The sequence below is a fragment of the Garra rufa genome, chromosome 3 (genome assembly GCF_049309525.1).
Source record: "Garra rufa chromosome 3, GarRuf1.0, whole genome shotgun sequence".
In the NCBI taxonomy this organism is placed as follows: Eukaryota; Metazoa; Chordata; class Actinopteri; order Cypriniformes; family Cyprinidae; genus Garra; species Garra rufa.
In genome coordinates, this window is record NC_133363.1 from 57,299,178 (window position 1) to 57,322,062 (window position 22,885).

Below are 22,885 nucleotides of genomic sequence, written 5' to 3' on the forward strand. Positions count from 1 at the left end.
GAGTGGAAGAGGATCCCAGCAACAACCTGTGCAGCTCTGGTCAATTCCATACCCAGGATGATTAAGGCAGTGCCGGATAACAATGGTGCTAACACAAAATACTGAAACTTTGGACAGGTTCACTTAGGGTGGACTCACTTTTGTTGCCAGGTATTTTGACAATAATGGCTGTATGTTGAGTGATTTTCAGGGGACAGTAAATCTATACTGCTATACAAGCTGCACATTGACTACTCTAAAATATATCCAAGTTTAATTTCTATAGTATGGTCCCATGAGAAGATATACTAAAATAGTTGCTGAAATGTGAGGGGTGTACTCACTTTTACATACTGTATATACAATGTGTGTGTACATTCATACATCTATGATGCTATTGCTTTTAATATAAATTATGTTAATAAAAGAAACTTTAAACTAGAATGTTTAATGCAAAGCCATTGTTGAAAGTAAATTTTTTTTCAAACATAGCATTTAAAAAATATTATTTGACATTAATTTTGATTAATGCAGGTTTGATAAGTATCCACTTCTTTCAAAAACATGTTCGGCTTATGACATTTCATAAATAGGCCTAAAAAAGGACAGATAAAGTCACAAAGGATCCATAAGACAGTGAATATTAAAGACATTTTGTCTTTATTAAGACATGCTTTGCAAAGCAATTATTTCCCATTTATGCACATTTAATATGCATTTAGATTAAAAAAATATTAGTCCAGTTAGTAAATGCAATTAACAGATACTGTAAGACAATAAAACCATCTGCCTCTTCATACTTCACCAGTAAACATTTAACAGTAAACAGTCATTCTAAATTTGTTCTTTAAGCTTTGTTTTAGACAGACAATACAAATGAATATGTCAGAACATTAATAACTTAAATATTAAGCATTTTCCCTGGTGGCCGTGTTATTTACAACAGAATGTTCAAATATTCACTGAGCTATAGTTTCATTAAAAATATGAGCTAAATGATACAAATCGAAACTTCAAAGGGAAATATTAGCAAAAGAAACACTAAATGTACTGCAAAAGGACAAAGAACTAAACACAAATCTCATTATAAAGACTATGTACTTTATATCAAGGACTATTTACATGTAAGATCATATCTTACAGAATGGTACCACAAAAAAGACGTTTCATCATGGGAATATTCTCGATTCTGTTAGGTCTAGAATAAGTTGAAGTAAAACTAACTTGTGTTAGCAATTTCTACACAGTTGGTTTTGCAGACAGTCTGTAACTATTACCCATAATAGCCTTTGCTAACCAGCTTTCTCTGCATGAAGAAACTAAAGGCGAAGTGTAGCACGAAACTAGTATCTGTCGATTATTAATAGACTGTGTGAACGGGGAACCGCTGTACCCACTGCATCAGCATGACAACGAACACAAGAAAGATACTATTAACTACTCTTTGCATGATTATGTGGCTTTTTGCAGTGCTACCATGTGCAAACATTTTTAGGCAAGGCTGGCAGAAAATGAAGGTGTTAAAACTTACAGTTGTAGCTCCTACACTACCATCCAAAAGTTTGGGGTTAAAAAGATTTTTGAAAGAAATTAATACTTCTGTTCAACAAGGATGCCTTAAACTAATTACTTTGGATATTTTTATATTAGGTAGTCATTAATCATTCAGAACTGAATGCTAAAACAAAACTAAAGTCTAATTGTCAACTCTAACCTGCACTTTATACAACACACATTGATCAGGAAATATATAGCGATGCGGCTCAACTGGTTTTCAACTGATTATTAACCTTTATATATCATAAGTTTAAGGTGCTGTAATTTTATTTTTTTTATCCTACCTTACAGATATTACTTAAAAAGGTGTCTTAAGAAACACTTAAAAAAAAAAAAAAAAGAATTTGCGGGTGGGGGCCAAAAAAAAAAAAATCTACTTGATTTATCTTGCATTTTCAGGTTGGCTGAGAATGCTTTGAAGGGGCCGAATTTTGAAGAGAGGTGTGGGGCTAAAGGGTCCGGTGATATAAGTCAGTTTGGCCTAACTTAGCAAAGTGGCTTTGAAAAATTGGAGGGAAACTGAGACTTCTGCTTAAAACATACTTAGTATAAACATAAATGACGACTCTTAGTTTTCAACTCCTTTTTACACAAAAGTTGCAGTGCAAAATTCAGCATACAACACATCTCCCTTCAAAAAAAAGTGTTAAAAGTGTCAAACACTAACTTCTCTTTATAGTGGTTATGTGCACATGTAATTTATGGGGGGTTAAATCTATCTAACAAAGTGCCAAATAACTAAAATTATGGAATAAGAAACACAGTAAGCCTAAAGTGAGATCGAAGCTGGAGCAACTAAAGCAAGCTAAAACCACACTACATGACACAACAGTAGGTATGCTAACTGGCTAGAAAATTTTGCATGTTTCTCCACAAAATAAAATGTAGCATGTACAAATTTAGCTCTTACTTAATTTGGAGAGAAAAAGGTTTGTCTTCCTACCGACAACACACAAGCCTGCAGCGTCACCATCTAGAGCAGGGGTGACCAAACTTGTTCCTGGAGGGCCAGTGTCCTGCAGAGTTTAGCTCCAACTTGCCTCAAAACACCTGCCTGGAAGTTTCAAGTATACCCATTAAGATCTTGATTAGCTGGTTCAGGTGTGTTTGTTTTTGGTTGGAGCTAAACTCTGCAGGATCTGAAACCTGATCCAGAGCAGGGTTGCCCAGTCCTCTACCTTAACATCGATCTACCAGCAAACTTAAGCTCTAACCCTCATTAAACACATCTGAATCAGCTAATTAAGATCTTTAGGAGCACTCGATAATTACAGACAGGTGTGTTGGAGCAGGGCTAGAACTGAACTCTGCAGGTAGGTAGATCTCCAGGAACAAGATTGGGTGGCAGTCCTGCAGAATTCAGCTCCAACCCTAATAAAAACTCACCTGCCTGTCGCTTCCTAGTAACCTTTCAGACCTTGATTGGCTTGTTTAGGTGTGTTTGATTAGGGTAGAAGCACAACTCTTCAGAGTTGCGGCTCTCCAGGACTGACGTTCGCCACCCTTGATCTAGAGGGTACATGACCAAAACTCTAAACCAGGAGTCTCCAAACTTGGTCCTCGAGGGCCGGTGTCCTGCAGAGTTTAGCTCCAACCCTAAATAAAAAAGCCCAATTTTTGTGTCCATGTACAACCCTGATCAAACACACCTGAGCAAGCTCTTCAAGGTCTTCAGGATCACTAGAAAATCCCAGGTAAGTGAGTTTGATTTGGGTTGGAGCTAGACTCTGCAGAGAAGAAACCCTAGAGCAGGGTGGGCCCAGTCCTGTTCCTTGAGATCTTTCTGCCAATTTCACCTCCAACCCTGATCAAACACACCTGAATCAGCTAATTAAGACTTTCAAGAGCACTCGATAATTACAGACAGGTGTGTTGGAGCAGGGCTGGACCTGAACTCTGCAGGTAGGTAGACCTCCATGAACCGGACTGGACTGCACCCCTAATCTAGAGGCTACATTACCGAAACTGTAAAGCAGGGGTCTTCACACTAATTCCTGGAGGGCTGGTGTCCTGCAAAGTTTAGCTCCAACCCTAATAAAACACACCTGAACCATGCCTAGGTCTTCCTAGGCATGCTAGAAACTTCCAGGTAGGTGTGCTGAGGCAAGTTGGAGCAAAATTGCAGGACACCGGCCCTCCAGGACCAAGTTTGGACACTTCAGCTGCAAACCCAAAGTATATTTTAGATGAATTTGATTAGGATTGGAGCTAAACTCTGCATGGAAGTGGACCTCGAGGGCCTCTTGAGAAACTCTGATCTCGAGCTGGGTTGCCCAGTCCTGTTCCTTGAGATCTTTCTGCCAATTTCACCTCCAACCCTGATCAAACACACCTGAATCAGCTAATTAAGACTTTCAAGAGCACTCGATAATTACAGACAGGTGTGTTGGAGCAGGGCTGGACCTGAACTCTGCAGGTAGGTAGACCTCCATGAACCGGACTGGACTGCACCCCTAATCTAGAGGCTACATTACCGAAACTGTAAAGCAGGGGTCTTCACACTAATTCCTGGAGGGCTGGTGTCCTGCAAAGTTTAGCTCCAACCCTAATAAAACACACCTGAACCATGCCTAGGTCTTCCTAGGCATGCTAGAAACTTCCAGGTAGGTGTGCTGAGGCAAGTTGGAGCAAAATTGCAGGACACCGGCCCTCCAGGACCAAGTTTGGACACTTCAGCTGCAAACCCAAAGTATATTTTAGATGAATTTGATTAGGATTGGAGCTAAACTCTGCATGGAAGTGGACCTCGAGGGCCTCTTGAGAAACTCTGATCTCGAGCTGGGTTGCCCAGTCCTGTTCCTTGAGATCTTCCTCCAAATTTTAGCTCCAACCCTGAACAAACACACTTGAATCAGCTAATCAAGGTCTTCAGGAGCACTTGATAATTACAGACAGGTCTGTTGGAGCAGGGCTGGAATTAAACTATGTTTAGCTCCAACCCTAATAAAACACATCTGAACAAAAGTAACCATGCCTAGGTCTTGTTTGGCATGCTAGAAACTTCCAGGCAGGTGTGTTGGGGGAAGTTGGAACTAAAAACTCTGCAGGACACCGGCCTCCCAGAACTAAGTTTAGAGGCCCAATTTTTGTATCTGCATTGATAGTCCATGTACAACCCTAATCAAAAACACCTGCGCAAGCTCATGAAGGTCTTCCGGATCCCTAGAAAATCAAAGGCAAGTAATTTTTATCAGGGTTTGAGCTAAACTCTGCAGGACCAGATTTGAAAAACTCTGCTGTAGAGCAGACATGGGCAAACTTGGTCCTGTAGGGCTGGTGTCCCAGCGGAGTTTAGCTCCAACCCTGATAAAACTTTCTGTCTGCTGTCTGCAGCCTTCTAGTAATCCTGAAGACATTGATTAGATTGTTCAGGTGTGTTTGATCAGGGCAGGAGCTAAACTCTGCAGAGACACAAGCCCCCCAGGACCAAGTTTGCCTGTGCCTGCTGTAGAGGCTATACAGCTACATAACCAAAACTTTGGAGCCTAACATATACTTTGGACTTCCGCAGACTGTCCACGTGATGCAATTTTAGTCATTTGAAGTGTCCGCAGACGTAGATGCACATCATTTGCATGCAGCCCAATTTTTGTGTCAATGCAAACGGTCCATGTACAACAGCGCAGGCAGTTACTAAGCATGTGTCGAACTCATCCATCTGTGTTCATCTGCGGTTGAGTATACCTTCAAAGATGTGAGCGAAACGAAGTGGAATGCAGAAAGAGAAGTATACCTGGGCCTTAAAGGAATCTTAGCCTTGCGAGGTTTGGAGATTTGAAAATGGTTGGAGATTAGAATTGCATTTGATCATTTGTATACTGTAAAATTGCAATTTCAGCATAGATCATCCCAACAGGTTCCTTGCACCAACACTTACTATTACAAACTTAATCTGTTTTTATTATTAAGATCTTTAAGATTCCTGGCTTCCTTCAAGAACTGATCAGCTTTCCTGAGCTTCTCCATTGCTGCAGAGAGCAAAATCTCTGGGCTTGCATCACCCTTTGTTTCCGTCTCGACGCTCTGTGCAATCGCAATCGCGTTCAGCAGCTCTCCAGTCTCTTTGATCTCAGAAGATACTTTGCTTTGTAAATCCTTTACATCACTTCCATGTGGTTTAATTATCTGTTTTTCCTTGCTTTCCATCTTCTCTGCATTCTCTGCAAGGAGGTCGCCTAGGGATGCGGAGCGGGTCTTGGAGGAATGCTTGAGAGGCATGGTGAAGTTCAAGGACTTGTTGGCACATTGGCTTGGGGTTGGATGTGCATGGAAGACTGAGGTCTTTGGGGTTGTGGACGGGGCTTCTAATGATGGCTCCTCCAAACTCTCGGCTTTGCTGTCGGATGGCTCTAGATCATCCTCACTGGTCTCCAAATCTAGTCCATGGGAACTTCCTTTGAGCTTTGCGGAGGATGGCGTAACAGGGTCACCGGTCTCAGACTCCTCTCCCGAGTGCTGACCACTGTCCAAAGACTTCTCCTCCAAATCTTCACTTAACACGTCAGCAACTGGCTCAGTTTTGGGTTCGGGAGTCGTCAATTTGATGTCAACAGTTTCTGAAGATGAAACAGTGGAGGGGGTTAGGACCAATGGGTCACTTTGTGCAGGAGTGTCCTCCTTATTGGCAGGGGCCTTAAATGGCTTCTTCTTGGGTGGAGCAGGGGGCCCAGGGCTCTTCTTTACAGATTCAGGGGTTGAAAGTGGAGTAAGGTTAAGTTGGGGAGGTTCTGACGAGGTTGCAACTTCTCCAGTGGTATCAGAGGCTTTCTTTGAGTTTTGCACTCCTTGTTCAGCACTAGGTTCCTTTGATGGTATAGTGGGTGAATCCCACATCACTACTTGTGGTTTCATAACCTTTTTGGATAGAACAAAGGTCTCTACCTCTTCTAACTTATCTGGGTCTTCTTTCTCATTTGAAGCTTCATCTACCTTGGTACCTTCACCATCAACCTCCTCCTCCTCTTTTTCCTCTATTGTGACTGTGGCTGGTGTTACTGGTTGGTTAGGCTTCACTTGTTTGGAAGGAGGAGTAGGGGGCTGGGCACTCTTGGTGGAAGGAGTTAGTTCGGGAGAGTCAGTGCTTTCTGCTTCAATCTCCTCTTTACTGTCTGACACTTTCTTCTCTACAGCAGCCTTGTCAACAGAGACGGAAGGTTTAGACTCCTTTGATGGAGGCATCGGTGGCATCTTCTTTTGAGCTGCAGGTTCCTCCTTTTTGGGCTCCTCCTCTTTATGAGTTTCACTGGGTTTGTTGTCTTTTGATGGTGGCATAGGTGGCTTTATAACTTTCTTCTGGGGAGTAGGCTCTTCGTCATCATTTTCCTCTGGAATGTTGTTCATTGCCACAGATGGTTTAGAAGTTTCGGTTGGTTTATCCTCTTCTGTTGTCGAGCCATGAGTTCCATTCGGCATGGTAACTTCACCATCAAGGTCTAGTCTCAATATTCCATCACTTGAAACATTCGCAACCTGTATGAATAGACAGAATATTAGATTTAGAGAATATGTCTGGCTTATTGTTTTTAGCAAGTTAATGTAAGTATCCATCAATTTGATCAAAAGTGACAGTACACTCTTAAAATGCTAGGTTAAATACAACCGCTGGGTGAAATATAGATGAAACCAACGACTGGGTTGTTTTGACCCAGCAGTGGGATAAATGTTTAACCAAACCTATTTGAATAAATATTTTATTCCAGTGATTTCAAAGCAGAGTTTTTTTTTTGCATTGTTACTCCAGTCACATGATCCATCAGAAATCATTAGAATTCTCTGATTTGCTGCTCAAAAACATTTTATAAGTAATATTATGTTGAAAACAGATGAGTAGAATTTTTTTTCAGGTTTCTTTGATGAATAGAAAGTTCAGAAGAACAGCATTTATCTAAAACAGAAATATTTTGCAACATTATAAATGCTTTTATCATCACTTTTGATAAATTTAAAGCATCCTTACTAAATAAAAGTATTAATTTCTTTAATTTCTCTCTAAAAAAAAATCCAAGCTATGTGTGGTATTGTGTAAAATGTTACAAAAGCTTTTTATTGTAGATAAATGCTGATCTTTGGATCTTTCTATTCATCGAAGAATCTTAAAAAAATGTGCTCACCTGTTTAAATATTTATAATAATAATAATAATAATAATAATAAATGTTTATTGAACAGCAAATCAGCATATTAAAATGATTTCTGAACGATCAGGTGACACTGAAGACTTGAGTAATGATGCAGAAAATGTAGCTTTGATCACAGGAATAAATTGCATTTTAAAATATATTCAAGTAGAAAATAGTTATTTTAAATAGTAAAAATGTTTCAAAATGTACTTTGGATCAAATAAAGCCCTAGTTGTTCTCAAACAGGGATGATACATGTTCGAAGGCTTTTTGTACATGTGAAATGATTATTTATTTCATACCTCCTTCATGTGTATCCTTGTTGGCGGCCTTCTTCCACGGTTCCCCTTTGGTCGGTTCCGTGTAACATGTTCTAAAGAGCTGCCTTCATCAACTTTTACCTGAGATTTAAAACATAAAAAAATATGTTTCTGTAACTGTTCATTTATCTATCACCATATTTATACAGGAAGATCACAGAGAATAGATCAATACATTCTGTGTTCATTTAAAACATGTGCATGTGTCTTTAAAAAAAATAAACAGTACCTCATCAAAAATTTTGTTCTTTGCCTTATTGATTCCTTCACTGAGTGCCTTGATCCAGGCCTCTTTCTCCTCAGGTGTTTGTGCCTGAAGTTTGACATCTTGGACCTAAAATGATTAAGCACAATTAGACGAAGGCATAATAACTAGTATTTGCACACACATGAATGACAGCTTCAGTTGCACACACTAATCCTATTTTGTTTGTCTTTACAAAATAAAATTATGAAACAACCCAAGCTGGATCCAGGAGCTAATCTTATGTTGGATCACATGCATTAGCCACCAGACCACATTACATTTAGTACTCTAAAGTAGGGATGCACCGAATGTTCAGCAACTGAATAATGCCTGTCGAGTGAGCAAAAATGTCTTCATGTCTCATGTCTTCGATGAGAAGAGAAAGGGATGGTTGTTGCTGGTTACTGTATGATGACTGAAATCGTGAAGTAGCCTTAAACCATCACTAAATAAATTAAAGAACGTTATGTTGTCTAATACACACACAAATCGTATTTATTCTGACAGCGCCTTAGTCAGGGTTCAAAGTCTAAAGCGCAAAAACTGTGTGATGAGAATCATCCATAAATATGCTGCTGTCAGCAAAAAGTTGTGCTGAAATAAATTTATGCCAAAATAAAAAAATTAACATTCATAAATGTTAGCATTGTAATTTTACTGTTGTTCTGTAAAATAAAAAATAATGATAACAATCATTACAACAGCTCTATTAATACACGTATTATAACATTCTCCTTTGCTACATTAAAAAGCACATGCCTGATTCAAGAAGGGGGTCTTAAAAATGCCCAAAGAATATTATTTTACTAACGTATTAATTTTAAGTTAAATTGTGCTTTCTCTGTAGGCTATAATGTAGGACTGCTCGATTTTGGCAAAAATCATAATTACGATTATTTTGGTCAAATACTGTAATCACGATTATTTAACACGATTATGACAGGGTCCAAAACTTTACATTAGTGATTAATTTAAAGATAGCAATATAGCAGAAAAAGGATACACAAAAAACAGTGCTTTTAAAATAAGAAATACAAATACTGAATACCTTTTTTAATGCAAGTCTAAAGTAATCTAACATTACTCTAGAAATTAAATCTAATTATTTGAATAGCGTCTTCACTGTAATAGTTAAACATGCTTTGTTTATATTAAAACTACTAAAGTCCTTCATTCAAGAGCGGTGAGTGATTTTTCTCTTTGTATGTCCACGCTTTATTAATATTAATCACAAAAACGGCAGAAGGAACATTTGTTGCCGCTTTAAGTACCACATGGATCCAATATACTGTTACACACGTATTTTCATTCTCAACTGTTTATGATCATTCAAGACATAACTGACAAGGGTTTACATGAATAATCACCAAGCACCTCATTTTGAAATATTTTTGCGTGTATTTGACCGTTTAGGCGGCACCTTGAGCTAAAAGATAACTTTACATGGCCGTGTTCTGCTCCGTCTCTGAGCGCATACACGGAGCAGCGCAAGTTTTCTTACGCGCTATTAAAAACAACATAAAAGAAACATTAACAAATCAAACACGTCTCGTTTTATGAAAGTCACGTTGCATGATTTTGCTGATTTGCATGTGAAATTAGGCTTTTATGGAGGAAATTGCACCGCTGGTTAGGGGGCAGAATGGGGCGCAATAATCGTTTCAAGTAGAAATCGAAATCGAAACTGAATTTCGATTAAATGCACAGCCCTACTATAATGTTTACTAGAATGTTAAAAATGTTCAGTGTTAAGTTAATTTTTTTAAATTGTTGTTTTGTAAATGTTATTTTTTTGAAAAGCAAGAAAAAACTGTAAAAAGCACATTTTGGCTATTTCATGTATGCAATGGAGAAAAAACATGTTTGGTAATCGGCCTTTGGCCCATTGTTTAATTTTGTTTGGCTTCGGCCAAGCATTTTCATTTCGATGCATCCCTACTCTAAAGGTTTTATTAAAGATCCAGTTTCTGTTTTGCAACGAACATCCCTGATTATTGGAAACATCATCGAAATGAAACAGGAAAATACTAAGTGATTTGTCCGTAGGATGTCCCATTGTTCACTTAGGTTTATATAAAGTATCTAGCATCCTGTATACTGCCAAACTCAGCATGAGCCTCTGAAGTGTGCTTCAACCTTCAAAAAAAAAAAAAATTGGAAAGAAAAGATTTATGCTCTTAGAGTAGGGTGTGTCTAAAATATTTGTGAAACAGGAGGGTTTGGAATCTCTTAAATCTTTAAACTCTTTTCAAGAACTACAGTACGCGAGGTTTAGTTATAAAATAAAACACTAGGCTGTGGCGTCTGACTCATGCAGCTGGCTGGTCGCAGTATTCAGGAGAGGAAAAAGTGACATGCTGGACTGGCTGCTCTTTACACACACACATTTTCTCTTCTGGAGAAGTCTCTTGACATCTGCTGAGCTCTTTGCAGTTCGCCAACGCTTCGCTCTCGTCATCTGTTAGTAATAATGCATATTTCGCCTGTTAGGTATCTTCCGCATTTCTCAAGTACTTTCCCCACCTCCAAGACTCTGGATTCAGTGTTACAGTGTATAGTAAACAATAATCAAACAGAATTAATATTCACAAAATGAATTCGATTGTAATAGATATGAGCTCATGGAGCAGTGTGACACAGACTGTGTGTGTCCAAAAGTTATGACATATCATGTGAAACACAGTACACACTCCTTAGGATGAAGTCATCATTTACCAGCAATAATGTGCCAACAATAAACGGTTTGACAGTAAAACAGTCCAGCAGCCCACAAGCTTAAAGTCGAATGCTTAAACATTTTTTAAAAAGGGCAATGCCCTTAAAACTGCGTCTGAGTCAATTGCATGATGCTCTTTTTAACACGTCTATTAATTCATGCTCACATACATTAAAAATGCAGTTCGTACAGACAATGACTTCAATGCATCTCATTTATTATTAATATATGCTTTCAATTTCTGAATTATGAAAAATGCATTGAAATGCAAAAATACGTTGTGAAACCATCTGCAACTGCCATTAAAAGATTACAGTCATTAGTTTTGTTTTAAAACATTATGCATATTTATAATCGCCCACCTGACTGACAAGGTTAGTAAGTGTATTATGTTTGTTTGTTTATTAATTTTTTAATGCCATGTTAGTATCTGGGCTATTTACATGGCAAACAATGTCAGCATCATAATACTTAAAATTTTAAACCGTTATATAAAACATAAAATAAAAATCAGGTGATACATTACAAAATATTTCACTTATACATGTTTCAGATTTAAGGCTATTAAAAATATCAGATAACTTGAGGTTTTTATGATATGGTGGTGAGGTAGTTTAAGTTGTCAGCTAAACGTTTGTATTTAAATAAAATGTATATATTAGATAAATAACTTCAATGAAAATGAGAAACGTTGCTTTGGCAACTAACTGAAATACTACGACTTGAAATACTAAAATGACTAAAACCAAAACTGAAATAAAATAAAAATAAATTAAAATTAAAATTGAAACAACAAATGTAAATGAAAACTAATGCAAAAATAGAAAAATAAAAGTTAATAAAATATTAATAAATAATATAATAGTATATAAATAATACTGAAGTGTAAGAGAAAACAATATTACTTCTTATTTTACTTCCCATTTTTAGAGTCATTAAAGCAGAACTTTCTTTAAAAATATCTATTTATGGAGACATTTTTATTTATTGTTATTATCTTTATCTCAGATGCAGAGGTGTTATTGTTAACTAAAATTAAAAGCATTTTTGTTAAATAAAATAAATCTGAAATAAAAAGTATAAATATATATAAGTATAAATATTAGATGAAAAACAAACTGAAAATCAGGAATGTTAACTTGGCACCTAAATGAAGTACGTTTAAGCAGAAATAACAGAAATAAAATAAAACTAAAAATTAAAGAAAAATAAATTAGAAATATTAAAATAAATAATAGTAAAATAACACTGCTCAGATGTTTTTTTCTAAAACCCTTTATGGAAAAAAATGACTAAATTAGTTAATTCTTGACATACAGTAAGAATACAGACCTATACAACTCAGTCTAAAAGAAACAAATTACTTTTAAGAGATCTAACTATAAGTTAAAATACTAAAATTACTAAAACCAAAGCTGGAAAAAAAAAAAAATTATAAAAAAAAAAATATATATATATATATATAATTTTAATTTGAAACTAAAAAAAAAATCAATGAAAACTAAGGTAAAAATAGGAAAATAAAAGTTAATTAAAATAGTAATAAATAATATAATAGTAATAAATAATATAATAGTAATAATAATACAATTAGTTTATTGTTAACATACAGCAAGAGTACAGACCTACAAAACCCAGTTTATGAGAAGTTAAAATACTAAAATTACTAAACCCAAAACTAAAATAAAATACAATTAATTAATTTTTTAATTAAAATAAATAAAAAAGTAAAAATAACCAAAAAAACAAATAAATAAATAAATTGTATGAAAAAAATTTAAAAATAGAAAAAGAAAAGTTAAATAAAATATTAATAAATAATATATAGGTATATAAATAATACTGAAATAACACTTGCATAACACCGTAACAGAGACTAATATTACCTCTTAGTTTTTCTTGCCATTATTAAAGTCATTAAACCAGAACTATCTTTAAAAATATGTATTTAAAAAAACTAAGAGAAACAAATGACTTTTAAGAGATCTAACTATAAGTTAAAACACTAAAATTACTAAAACCAAAACTCAAATAAAAATGTAAATGAAAACTAATATAAACAGAAAAATAAAAGCTAATAAAACACTAATAAATAAATTTTTTTTAAATAAAAATTAAAAAAAGAAAGAAAAATAAATTAAACAATTCAATTAAAAATAAAAATATAAATACAATATATAAATAAAAAACTAAAATATAAAATAAAAAAACCCTCAAAATATTAATAAAAACTAAAATAGTATATAAATAATAATAAAACAACACTGTAGATGTTTTTTTTCTAAAACCCTTTATGGAAAAAAATGACTAAATAAGTTAATACAGTACAGTAAGAGTACAGACCGATCAAACTCAGGTTTGTTTGGTTTATTTGGTCCAGACACTCCTCATACCTTCAATGGAGGAAACTCCACTTTTCACCAGAAAGTGAAAAATTTTTGGTTTGCGGCTGATTTGACGTACCACAAGTATTCGTGTAGTTATACAGGAAATCTTACCTCTGCATTTTTGAGCGTATAAACACCAGGACAGGAAATGATGCCTTGCTAAAGGCTGTCTTCCTTTTCACACTATGACTACGTTAACATCTTTTTAACCTTCAATTAGGGCAAGAGTCAGCAAAGTGTCACATTTCTAAACCTGGGTTATAAAAGCCAGACCTAATAATAAGAATTGCCAACCCATGATAAAGTATGAACAATGTGAAAAATAACCCAGATGTAACACAGGATGTTTATCATTTTTTATCTCAGGTTATGTACAAGTGTTGCAACATTTGACACCAAGCACCAGGAGAAAAACGCCACTCGTGCATTAACTTTGAACGCAGTGAAGTGACACAGAGCGTGATGCATGAGTAATTGGCTCATCATTGGTCATGCGTCCGTTCAGATATGTGTCTGATTCATTAGACTCAGTACAATGACCTAGTGTGCCTCTAGTGCGTGCCATATTGAACCACTGACGTCACGACTGCAAGCCAGCCATCGACAACTGTGTATTGCATTGTCATCCTAATGTGAGCCACTCTTTATATCGCACACAAAGGAAATGGTAGACTGATATATTTGACGTGCTGCAGCGCTGAAATGTTAATTATTACCTTGTTACCGCTCTTGGGGCTTCGTATTAGTACCAGTCTGTGTTTCTTCTTGAAAGGGCTCTTTAACTCGTGGCAAGTTTCGTAGTTGTCCAAGTCCACTTTCTCCAGGCATGTTGTCAATTCCTGCACAAGGAAAATGTTCTTAGTTGTGAAAGGATAAACCAGAGGAAAACTGTATTGCTCAGAGGTTGCTCAACAGAGTTTAGCTATGTTTCATTTAAAAAAAACATTTCACCCACATTTGAACATGCCATCATCATTTATCAACTAGAGATGTTCCGATACCCTTTTTTCCTTCCCGATACCGATTCCGATACCTGGGCTCGGGGTATCGGCCGATACCAAATACTAATCCGATACCTGGGTGTGTAATTGTATATACAGCTGTAGATAATACTAATAAATTATTTTTTGTGTGCTTCAGACTTATTCCTTAATAAAACAAATATACAGTGATATATACAGTGAACTAGAGTATTTTTATTATATGACATACATTTGACGGTAATATTTTTTCATATAGTTAGTATTACTAATCTGGTTTTCTGACGTACATCAGCCCTGTTTATAACAGAGAATTTTGGCCAGAATTTGAAAGATTCTCACTAGATCTCGCAGCAACCTTATTCATTGTGCGGCATTTTCAAATGCTCCTCACTGCATCTCGCAGCAGTAACAGTGTTGCAAAATCAACGTTGGCTCCCGAATAAAGCTGTTCGGGGTTTGTGCAAGTTTGTTTGCATTGCAGTCCAAGCTAAAAAAACGGTCAGTGCTGAGCAGCTCAAACGTGTCGTGTTAGTTTCACTTTCGTTTCACGTGCCATTTTATGTTTCTCATCTGAGACAGAAATGGCAGAGCTTATGAGTTGAACAACGCGGTGGTCGCGCCAGTGTGACCGCCCACGAAAATTAGTAACACTGGCAGAAAAATTGGTCACAATCTGGAGCCCTTTAATATTACCACAAGTGTCCCGCGCGCTTCAGTACAGGAGTAAACAAACCACACGCCTCTACCATTCATTAAAACAGAACCACGCATTAATTCATATTTAAACAGTCGGTTTTTGGTTTAATATTAGTCCATATCACGATTTGATTTAAGTGTAATGAACTACCTTTGATTAATGCATCAAACTTTGACAAATTCCGTGACGTTCCGCGTTAAACTGTAAATTCCATTTTGACTGGATTCCGCCATTCCGTCCGTGTTTTCCGCATCGCAGAAATCATACAGCCCTACATATGAGACATGCCGCCGTTTTAGCGGACAAACTGCTAGCACATTTGTATTTCTTCTTCGCTGCTTTAAACAGTGGTTGCTTGTGGCAACACTGTTTGCATTCTGAGCCGCGAAGAAGAACAGGCTTCTGATTTGCTAGCGGGAATAACTTATATCTTAAGAAAATGGTATCGGATCGGTACGTGGGTTCAAGTACTCGCCGATTCCGATGCTAGATTTTTTTGTGGTATCGGCGGCATTTCCGATACTAGTATCGGAATCGGAACAACCCTATTATCAACCTTCATGTTGTTTCAAAGTTATTTACTTAAAAGTAGGGATGGGCATTTCTGATCATATTTCATTTCGATTAATCCACAGGTTTGAGAAACGAGTACTCGATTAATCGGGGGTGCAGTTTAAGCAAGGGGCAGGGCGTTTGCGTCACAGTATACAGTAAACATTTAAAAGAAATAACAGCATGAGGTGAAGCTGAAGCGCTTTTTCTACATGACGCATTGTATATAAAATTAATCACATAGCCTAGATACATAAGTATGTAAATGTTATATTACAAATTGTATTTATCTACACAAAATGCATGTGAGCTTGAACTACGTGCCAATGATAAAGTAGTGGATGCGCTTCTCCCGTTACTTTAAAACAACGGCAACTGAAGCCCCGCAAATTTTTAGAGTCAATCGATCGTCATTTTCATGCTCGATCGTCGCTGATGGGTTCGAGTAATCGATTAATCGAGTACTCGTGCACATCCCTACTTAAAAGTGACTTACTTTGTCCAACGAACACAAAAGAAGAGTGTTCTCACTGCATAAGGACTAAAATATTCACTTATTTGTCCATTACAGTGCAATTTTTTGAGACTATATTTTTTAAGCCTTGTGTTAGGAACTCTTAATTCCTCAGGTGTTATACAGATAATATGTATTTTAAAAAACGTAAATGAAGCGAAAATTTTCATTTATAGGTATTATTTTTTATCTCAGATGCAGAGTTATTAACTACAATTAAAACTGACACTATTAAAAGCATTTTTGTGAAGTGTGAAATACATCTGAAATAAAAAGAAGTACAAATGTTAGATGAAAAACCAAACTAACTGGAAATTAGGAATGTGGACTTGGCACCTAAATGAAATAATACATTGAAATATAGAAATAGAAATATATATAATAATAATAATTTACAAAAGCACATCAAATTTCTAAAAATTAAACTTTGAAAAAATATTTTAAAAATAAAAATTTAAAATATTAAAAACTAAAAAATATTTAAATTCAAGTTTGTAATAACAACTATATTATTAATTAAGAAACTAGTAAATAAACAATAATAAAAAATTCTGAAATAAAAAGAAATACAAATATTAGATGAAAAACAAACTAACTTAAATTAAATAATAAATGGAACTAAAGCAAAAAATTGAAATGAAATAAATTAAATATTTTGAATTATAAAAAAAAACACTAATAAAATGTTCAAAAGCACATACATTTTTTAAAAATTAAACTTAAATATTAAAAATATAAAAATGATAAAAAACTACAATATATTTAAATTCAAGTTGGCAATGAAAACTATAATAGCGATTAAGTAAATAGTAAATAAATAATAGCAAAAAAGATTCTGAAATAAAAAGCACAAATATTAGATAAAAATAAACTAATTGGGAATTAGAAATGTTAACTTGGCACCTAAATTAAATAATAAAATATATAAATATGAAAAAAAATTAAACATATTTAGAAATATTAAATAAAACTAATAAAACTGACAAAATCACATACAATTCCTAAAAAATTTACCTGAAAAATATATTTTTAAATATTAAAAACTAAAAATAGTAAATAAACAATAGTAAAAGAAGGTCTGAAATAAAAAGAAATACAAATATTAGATGAAAAACAAACTAACCTAAATTAAATAATAAATGGAACTAAAGCAAAAAATTTAAATGAAATAAATTAAATATTTTGAATTATAAAAAAACACTAATAAAATGTTCAAAAGCACATACATTTTTTAAAAATTAAACTTAAAAAATATTAAAAATATAAAAATGATAAAAAACTACAATATATTTAAATTCAAGTTAGCAATGAAAACTATAATAGCGATTAAGTAAATAGTAAATAAATAATAGCAAAAAAGATTCTGAAATAAAAAGTACAAATATTAAATGAAAATAAACTAATTGGGAATTAGAAATGTTAACTTGGCACCTAAATTAAATAATAAAATATATAAATATGAAAACAAATTAAACATATTAAGAAATATTAAATAAAACTAATAAAACTGACAAAATCACATACAATTCCTAAAAAAATTACCTGAAAAATATATTTTTAAATATTAAAAACTAAAAATAGTAAATAAACAATAGTAAAAGAAGGTCTGAAATAAAAAGAAATACAAATATTAGATGAAAAACAAACTAACCTAAATTAAATAATAAATGGAACTAAAGCAAAAAATTGAAATGAAATAAATTAAATATTTTGAATTATAAAAAAAACACTAATAAAATGTTCAAAAGCACATACTTTTTTAAAATTAAACTTAAAAAATATTAAAAATATAAAAATGATAAAAAACTACAATATATTTAAATTCAAGTTAGCAATGAAAACTATAATAGCGATTAAGTAAATAGTAAATAAATAATAGCAAAAAAGATTCTGAAATAAAAAGTACAAATATTAAATGAAAATAAACTAATTGGGAATTAGAAATGTTAACTTGGCACCTAAATTAAATAATAAAATATATAAATATGAAAACAAATTAAACATATTAAGAAATATTAAATAAAACTAATAAAACTGACAAAATCACATACAATTCCTAAAAAAATTACCTGAAAAATATATTTTTAAATATTAAAAACTAAAAATAGTAATAAACAATAGTAAAAGAAGGTCTGTAATAAAAAGAAATACAAATATTAGATGAAAAACAAACTAATTGGAAATTAGGAATGTTGACTTAGCACCTAAATGAAATAATAAATTGAACTAAACCAAACAATGAAATAAAAAAACTGACAAAAGCACATAAAATTCATTAAATGAAACTTGAACAATATAACAAAAATATAAAAAATATGAAAAACTAAAATATTCAAATGAGTAATACAAACTATAATATTAATTAAGCAAATAGTAAATATATAATAGTAAAAAAGTTCTGAAATAAAAAAGTACAAATATTCAATGAAAAACAAACTAATTGGAAATTAGGAATGTTGACTTGGCACCTAAAAGAAATAATAAATGTAAATTAAACTAAATATGAAATAATAATAAATTAAACATAATTAGAAATATTTTAAAAAACTAATAAAACTGACAAAAGCACATAAGATTCCTAAAAATTTAAATGGACAGATATATTAATAATAGATTAATACACAATTAAAAATATTAAAAACAAATGTATATTTAAATTCAAATTACTAATAAAAATTATATTAGTAATTAATTAAATAGTAAATAAATAATAGCAAAATAACACTGATCAATATCGTGTTTTTAAAAACACAAAAAAATTACTAAATGAGTTCATTGTTGACATACATGGCAACAGTACAGAGCTATAAAAGTTATGTCTTCACATGATGGTAGAAGTTTATTACAATGTGGTGATTGATTTATTCTGTGAAACAACTTGGCAGAAAAACACAACAAATTTAAATGTCTTGATAAAGCAGAAATGGCTAATACTTCATTTTAATGCTTTCTGTTTTGCATTTGGAATGGAAATAAACATGGATTCATCCCAAAAACCAATAAAACTAAAAAACAAAAACTAATAAAACTGACAAACAAGAAATATTAAAAACTAAAATATAAAATAAAAACTAATTCAAAATATTAATAAAAACTATAATAATACATAAATAAAAGTAAAATACTAGCTAAATATTTTTTTTCTAAAACTCTTAAAGAGGAAAAAAAAGACTAAATGAGTTGTTGACATACGGTTAGAGTACAGACCTATAAAACTCTAGAGTCTAAGAGAAACAAATGACTTTTATGAGATCTAATTTGTGATTTTGCTTTTATTGCTTTGTTTAAGTAGATGTTTAATACAATGTTGTGATTTATTTATTCTGTGAAACAACTTGGCAGAAAAAAAGGAATCAATTTTATCCTTAATTCATCAGTGCATATTGTCCTATTGCTGTCCTTTTCCATCAAGACAAAACTTTCTCCGTCTGTAACACAACTTTTTTTCAGTTGAAACAGGAGGCTATTTTAGCCAATGTAATGGTTAAACCAATGTTAAACAACAGCCAAATAGCTATTATTAAAACTTGTTTCAGCAATGGTATGATGGACCACTTTACAATCCAATCCACTCCCAATGGATTCGCAATCGAGCCCCAACCTACATTTTTTCTTGTGCAATAACACTTAACTCAGAAATACATGAAATTATGAAAGTACAGGCGGGGTGGTTTCATTTTGACTTCATAGTTGACATTTCATCATGATTTAGCAGACTTACCTCATTCTCATAGACCGCAATCACAGTTCGGTCCAGCTGAACATATCTGTCCTTGTAGCTGCTCAAGAACTTCCCTGAAGACTTCTTCAACCAGCCCGCCTTCCCAGCGCTCGTCACCTCTTTGGGCTTGGCTGGCTCCTCTTTCACACCCTGTTTTGGAAAGGAAGGAGGATATTAGCATTTCTTAGTGAACCAAATTTTCAGTTTGACTTGGCATGCATTGAGAGCCAGTGAGAGCATTCCTCAAATGGGAGGATGAAGTATGCAGCGGCCAGATTATCATTTTTTTGGCCGGCATATGGGTTTCATGTGACCTCCGACACCTTTTCAGATTTAACAGAAAGAACAGATGACGTCGTATTTTCACATCTGTTCATTTTTTTTTACAGCCTTCTCATGACTTTTGTGGATCTTATCTGAATTTATCATTAAGCACGTAACTGCTGGCGTTTGTTATGGAAAGAATTACTATTATTATTTCTTATAATTTAGGGTTAGGGGTTTAGACAAACCTCTTACCTTTAGAATTAAACTTAAAGCTGTAATGTTTCGAGAATAAAATTGAAATAACAAGAATAAAGTCAACCTATTATGAGAATAAAGTCGAAATATTTTGCGAATAAAGGCCAAAAACATTACAAGAATAAAGTCAAAATATTTCAGGAATAAAGTCAAAATATTTGATCAGTCAAAATATTATGAGAATAAAGTCGAAGTATTTCGAGAATAAAGTCAAAATACTAGAGAATAAAGTAGAAATTACGAGAATAAAGTCAAAATATTATGAGATTAAAGTAGAAATTATGAGAACAAAGTAAAAATATTATGAGAATAAAGTTGAAATATTATGAAAATAAAATTTAAATATTTTGAGAATAAAGTTGAAAAATTTAATGAATGAAGTTGAAATATTACAAGAATAAAGTCAAAATATTTCAAGAATAAAGTCTAAATATTTGATCAGTCAAAATATGAGAATAAAGTCGAAGTATTTCGAGAATAAAGTCAAAATATTATGAGATTAAAGTAGAAATTACGAGAATAAAGTCAAAATATTATGAGAATAAAGTTGAAATATTATGAAAATAAAATTTAAATATTTTGAGAATAAAGTTGAAATATTTAATGAATGAAGTTGAAATATTACGAGAATAAAGTCAAAATATTTTGAGAATAAAGTCAAAATTATGAGAATAAGGTTGAAATATTTTGAGAATAAAGACAAAATATTTCAAGAAAAAAGTCAAAGTAATTTGAGAATAAAGTCAAAATATTTCAAGAAAAAAATCGAAGAATTTCGAGAATAAAGTCAAAGTATTTAGAAAATAAAGTTTAAATATTTCAACAAAAGACAAAATTACGAGAATAAAGTCAAAATATAACAAGAATAAAGTCTAAATATTTACAGAATAATGCCGAATTATGAGAGTAAAGTTGAAATATTTTAAGAATAAAGACAAAATTACGAGAATAAAGTCAAAATATTAGGAGAATAAAGTCAAAATATAACAAGAATAAAGTCTAAATATTTACAGAATAATGCCGAATTATGAGAGTAAAGTTGAAATATTTTAAGAATAAAGACAAAATTACGAGAATAAAGTCAAAATATTAGGAGAATAAAGTCAAAATATAACAAGAATAAAGTCTAAATATTTACAGAATAATGCCGAATTATGAGAGTAAAGTTGAAATATTTTAAGAATAAAGACAAAATTACGAGAATAAAGTCAAAATATTAGGACAATAAAGTAGAAATTACGATAATAAAGTCTAAATATAACAAGAATAAAGTCAAAATATAACAAGAATAAAGTCAAAATATTTTCAGAATAAAGCCAAAATTATTAGAATAAAATTGAAATATTTAAAAAATAAAGTTGAAGTATTTCAAGAATAAAGTCAAAATATTTCGAGAATAAAGTTGAAATATTTCAAGAATAAAGACAAAATTACGAAAATAAAGTCAAAATATTTCAAGAATAAAGACAAAGTTACAAAAATAGTCAAAATATTACGAGAATAAAGTCAAAATATTACGAGAATAAAGAAATTATGATAATAATGTCTAAATATAACAAGAATAAAGTCTAAATATTTATTAAATTATGAGAATAAACTCAAAATATTTTGAGAATAAAGTCGAAGTATTTCAAGAATAAAGTTGAAATATTTCAAAAACTTAGACAAAATCATGAGAATAAAGTCAAAATATTACGAGAACAAAGTCGAAATTACGAGAATAAAGTGTAAATATAACAAGAATAAAGTCTAAATATTTTCATAATAAAATTAGGAGAATAAAGTTAAAAAAATAAAGGAAGGTCTTACGGGTTTGGAATGACATGAGAGTGAAAAAATAATAAAAAAATTTTTTTTTTTAGGTGTACTATCTCTTTAAGAAAATGTAAAAAGCAATTTCTAACCGTCTATGAGAAAGAAAAGACACAGTCGAGTATAATTGCACGTTTTTAAATTAAGTTTTGCAATTGTTATTAAATGAAGAGAACCAAATACAGCGAAATGCAGCTGTATTTAGAAATTCCCAGGAATTTTCAATAGGACTCTATGTGAGGAAATTCCTCAGGATGTCTCTTTAGAGGGTCATCGAGCTGTTTTTCCACTTTCACTAGGCCTTTGGAAAGAAAGAGCAGCATGCAGTGGAAGGTGCAGCTGTCCGAGGGAGGAAAACCTGGAGAATAATAGGAGCAGCACTGTGCCATGACTTTCTCACATTGCCTCGTCCAGGAAACCAACATGGGCGACAGGTCACTCATGCCCTCGCAGCGTCTGTGCCGAGGGAGGGGGACGGAGCGTGAGGCGGCTCTTTGTTTTTCTCGCTCTGTTTGTGTGTAAATTGGAGCAGAGCACACGGCACATCACAACACACTCGCTGGAGAGAGACTTTGGGTGGGACGGAAAAATCTATATGGTGAAAAAAACAATTGCGGAGCCAATTTGGACTTGCAAAGTGGAGCTCGTACGACAGCAAAGCAGTGTACAGTGTTTAATAAGTGTATGATAAAACAGGAAACAAGCCAAAACATACGTTAAGCTCACATTGATCAAACAGGAACTCGCAGTGCTAGATGAG

At 33.0% G+C, this 22,885-nt stretch overlaps 1 protein-coding gene across 1 annotated transcript in view; it reads right to left on the minus strand.

Annotated features, from left to right (window-relative positions):
• Positions 1-618: 618 nt before the first annotated feature.
• plekho2 (pleckstrin homology domain containing, family O member 2) overlaps positions 619-22,885 on the minus strand; it is a 30,638-nt gene continuing 8,371 nt past the window's right edge. The window contains exons 2-6 of the mRNA XM_073836437.1: positions 19,792-19,941; positions 14,041-14,163; positions 8,204-8,308; positions 7,957-8,055; positions 619-7,005 (exon numbers count right to left, since the gene is read on the minus strand). Of these exons, the coding sequence (XP_073692538.1) occupies positions 5,416-7,005; positions 7,957-8,055; positions 8,204-8,308; positions 14,041-14,163; positions 19,792-19,941 (2,067 nt within the window). The 3' untranslated portion in view covers positions 619-5,415. The remainder of the gene's footprint in view (positions 7,006-7,956; positions 8,056-8,203; positions 8,309-14,040; positions 14,164-19,791; positions 19,942-22,885) is intronic.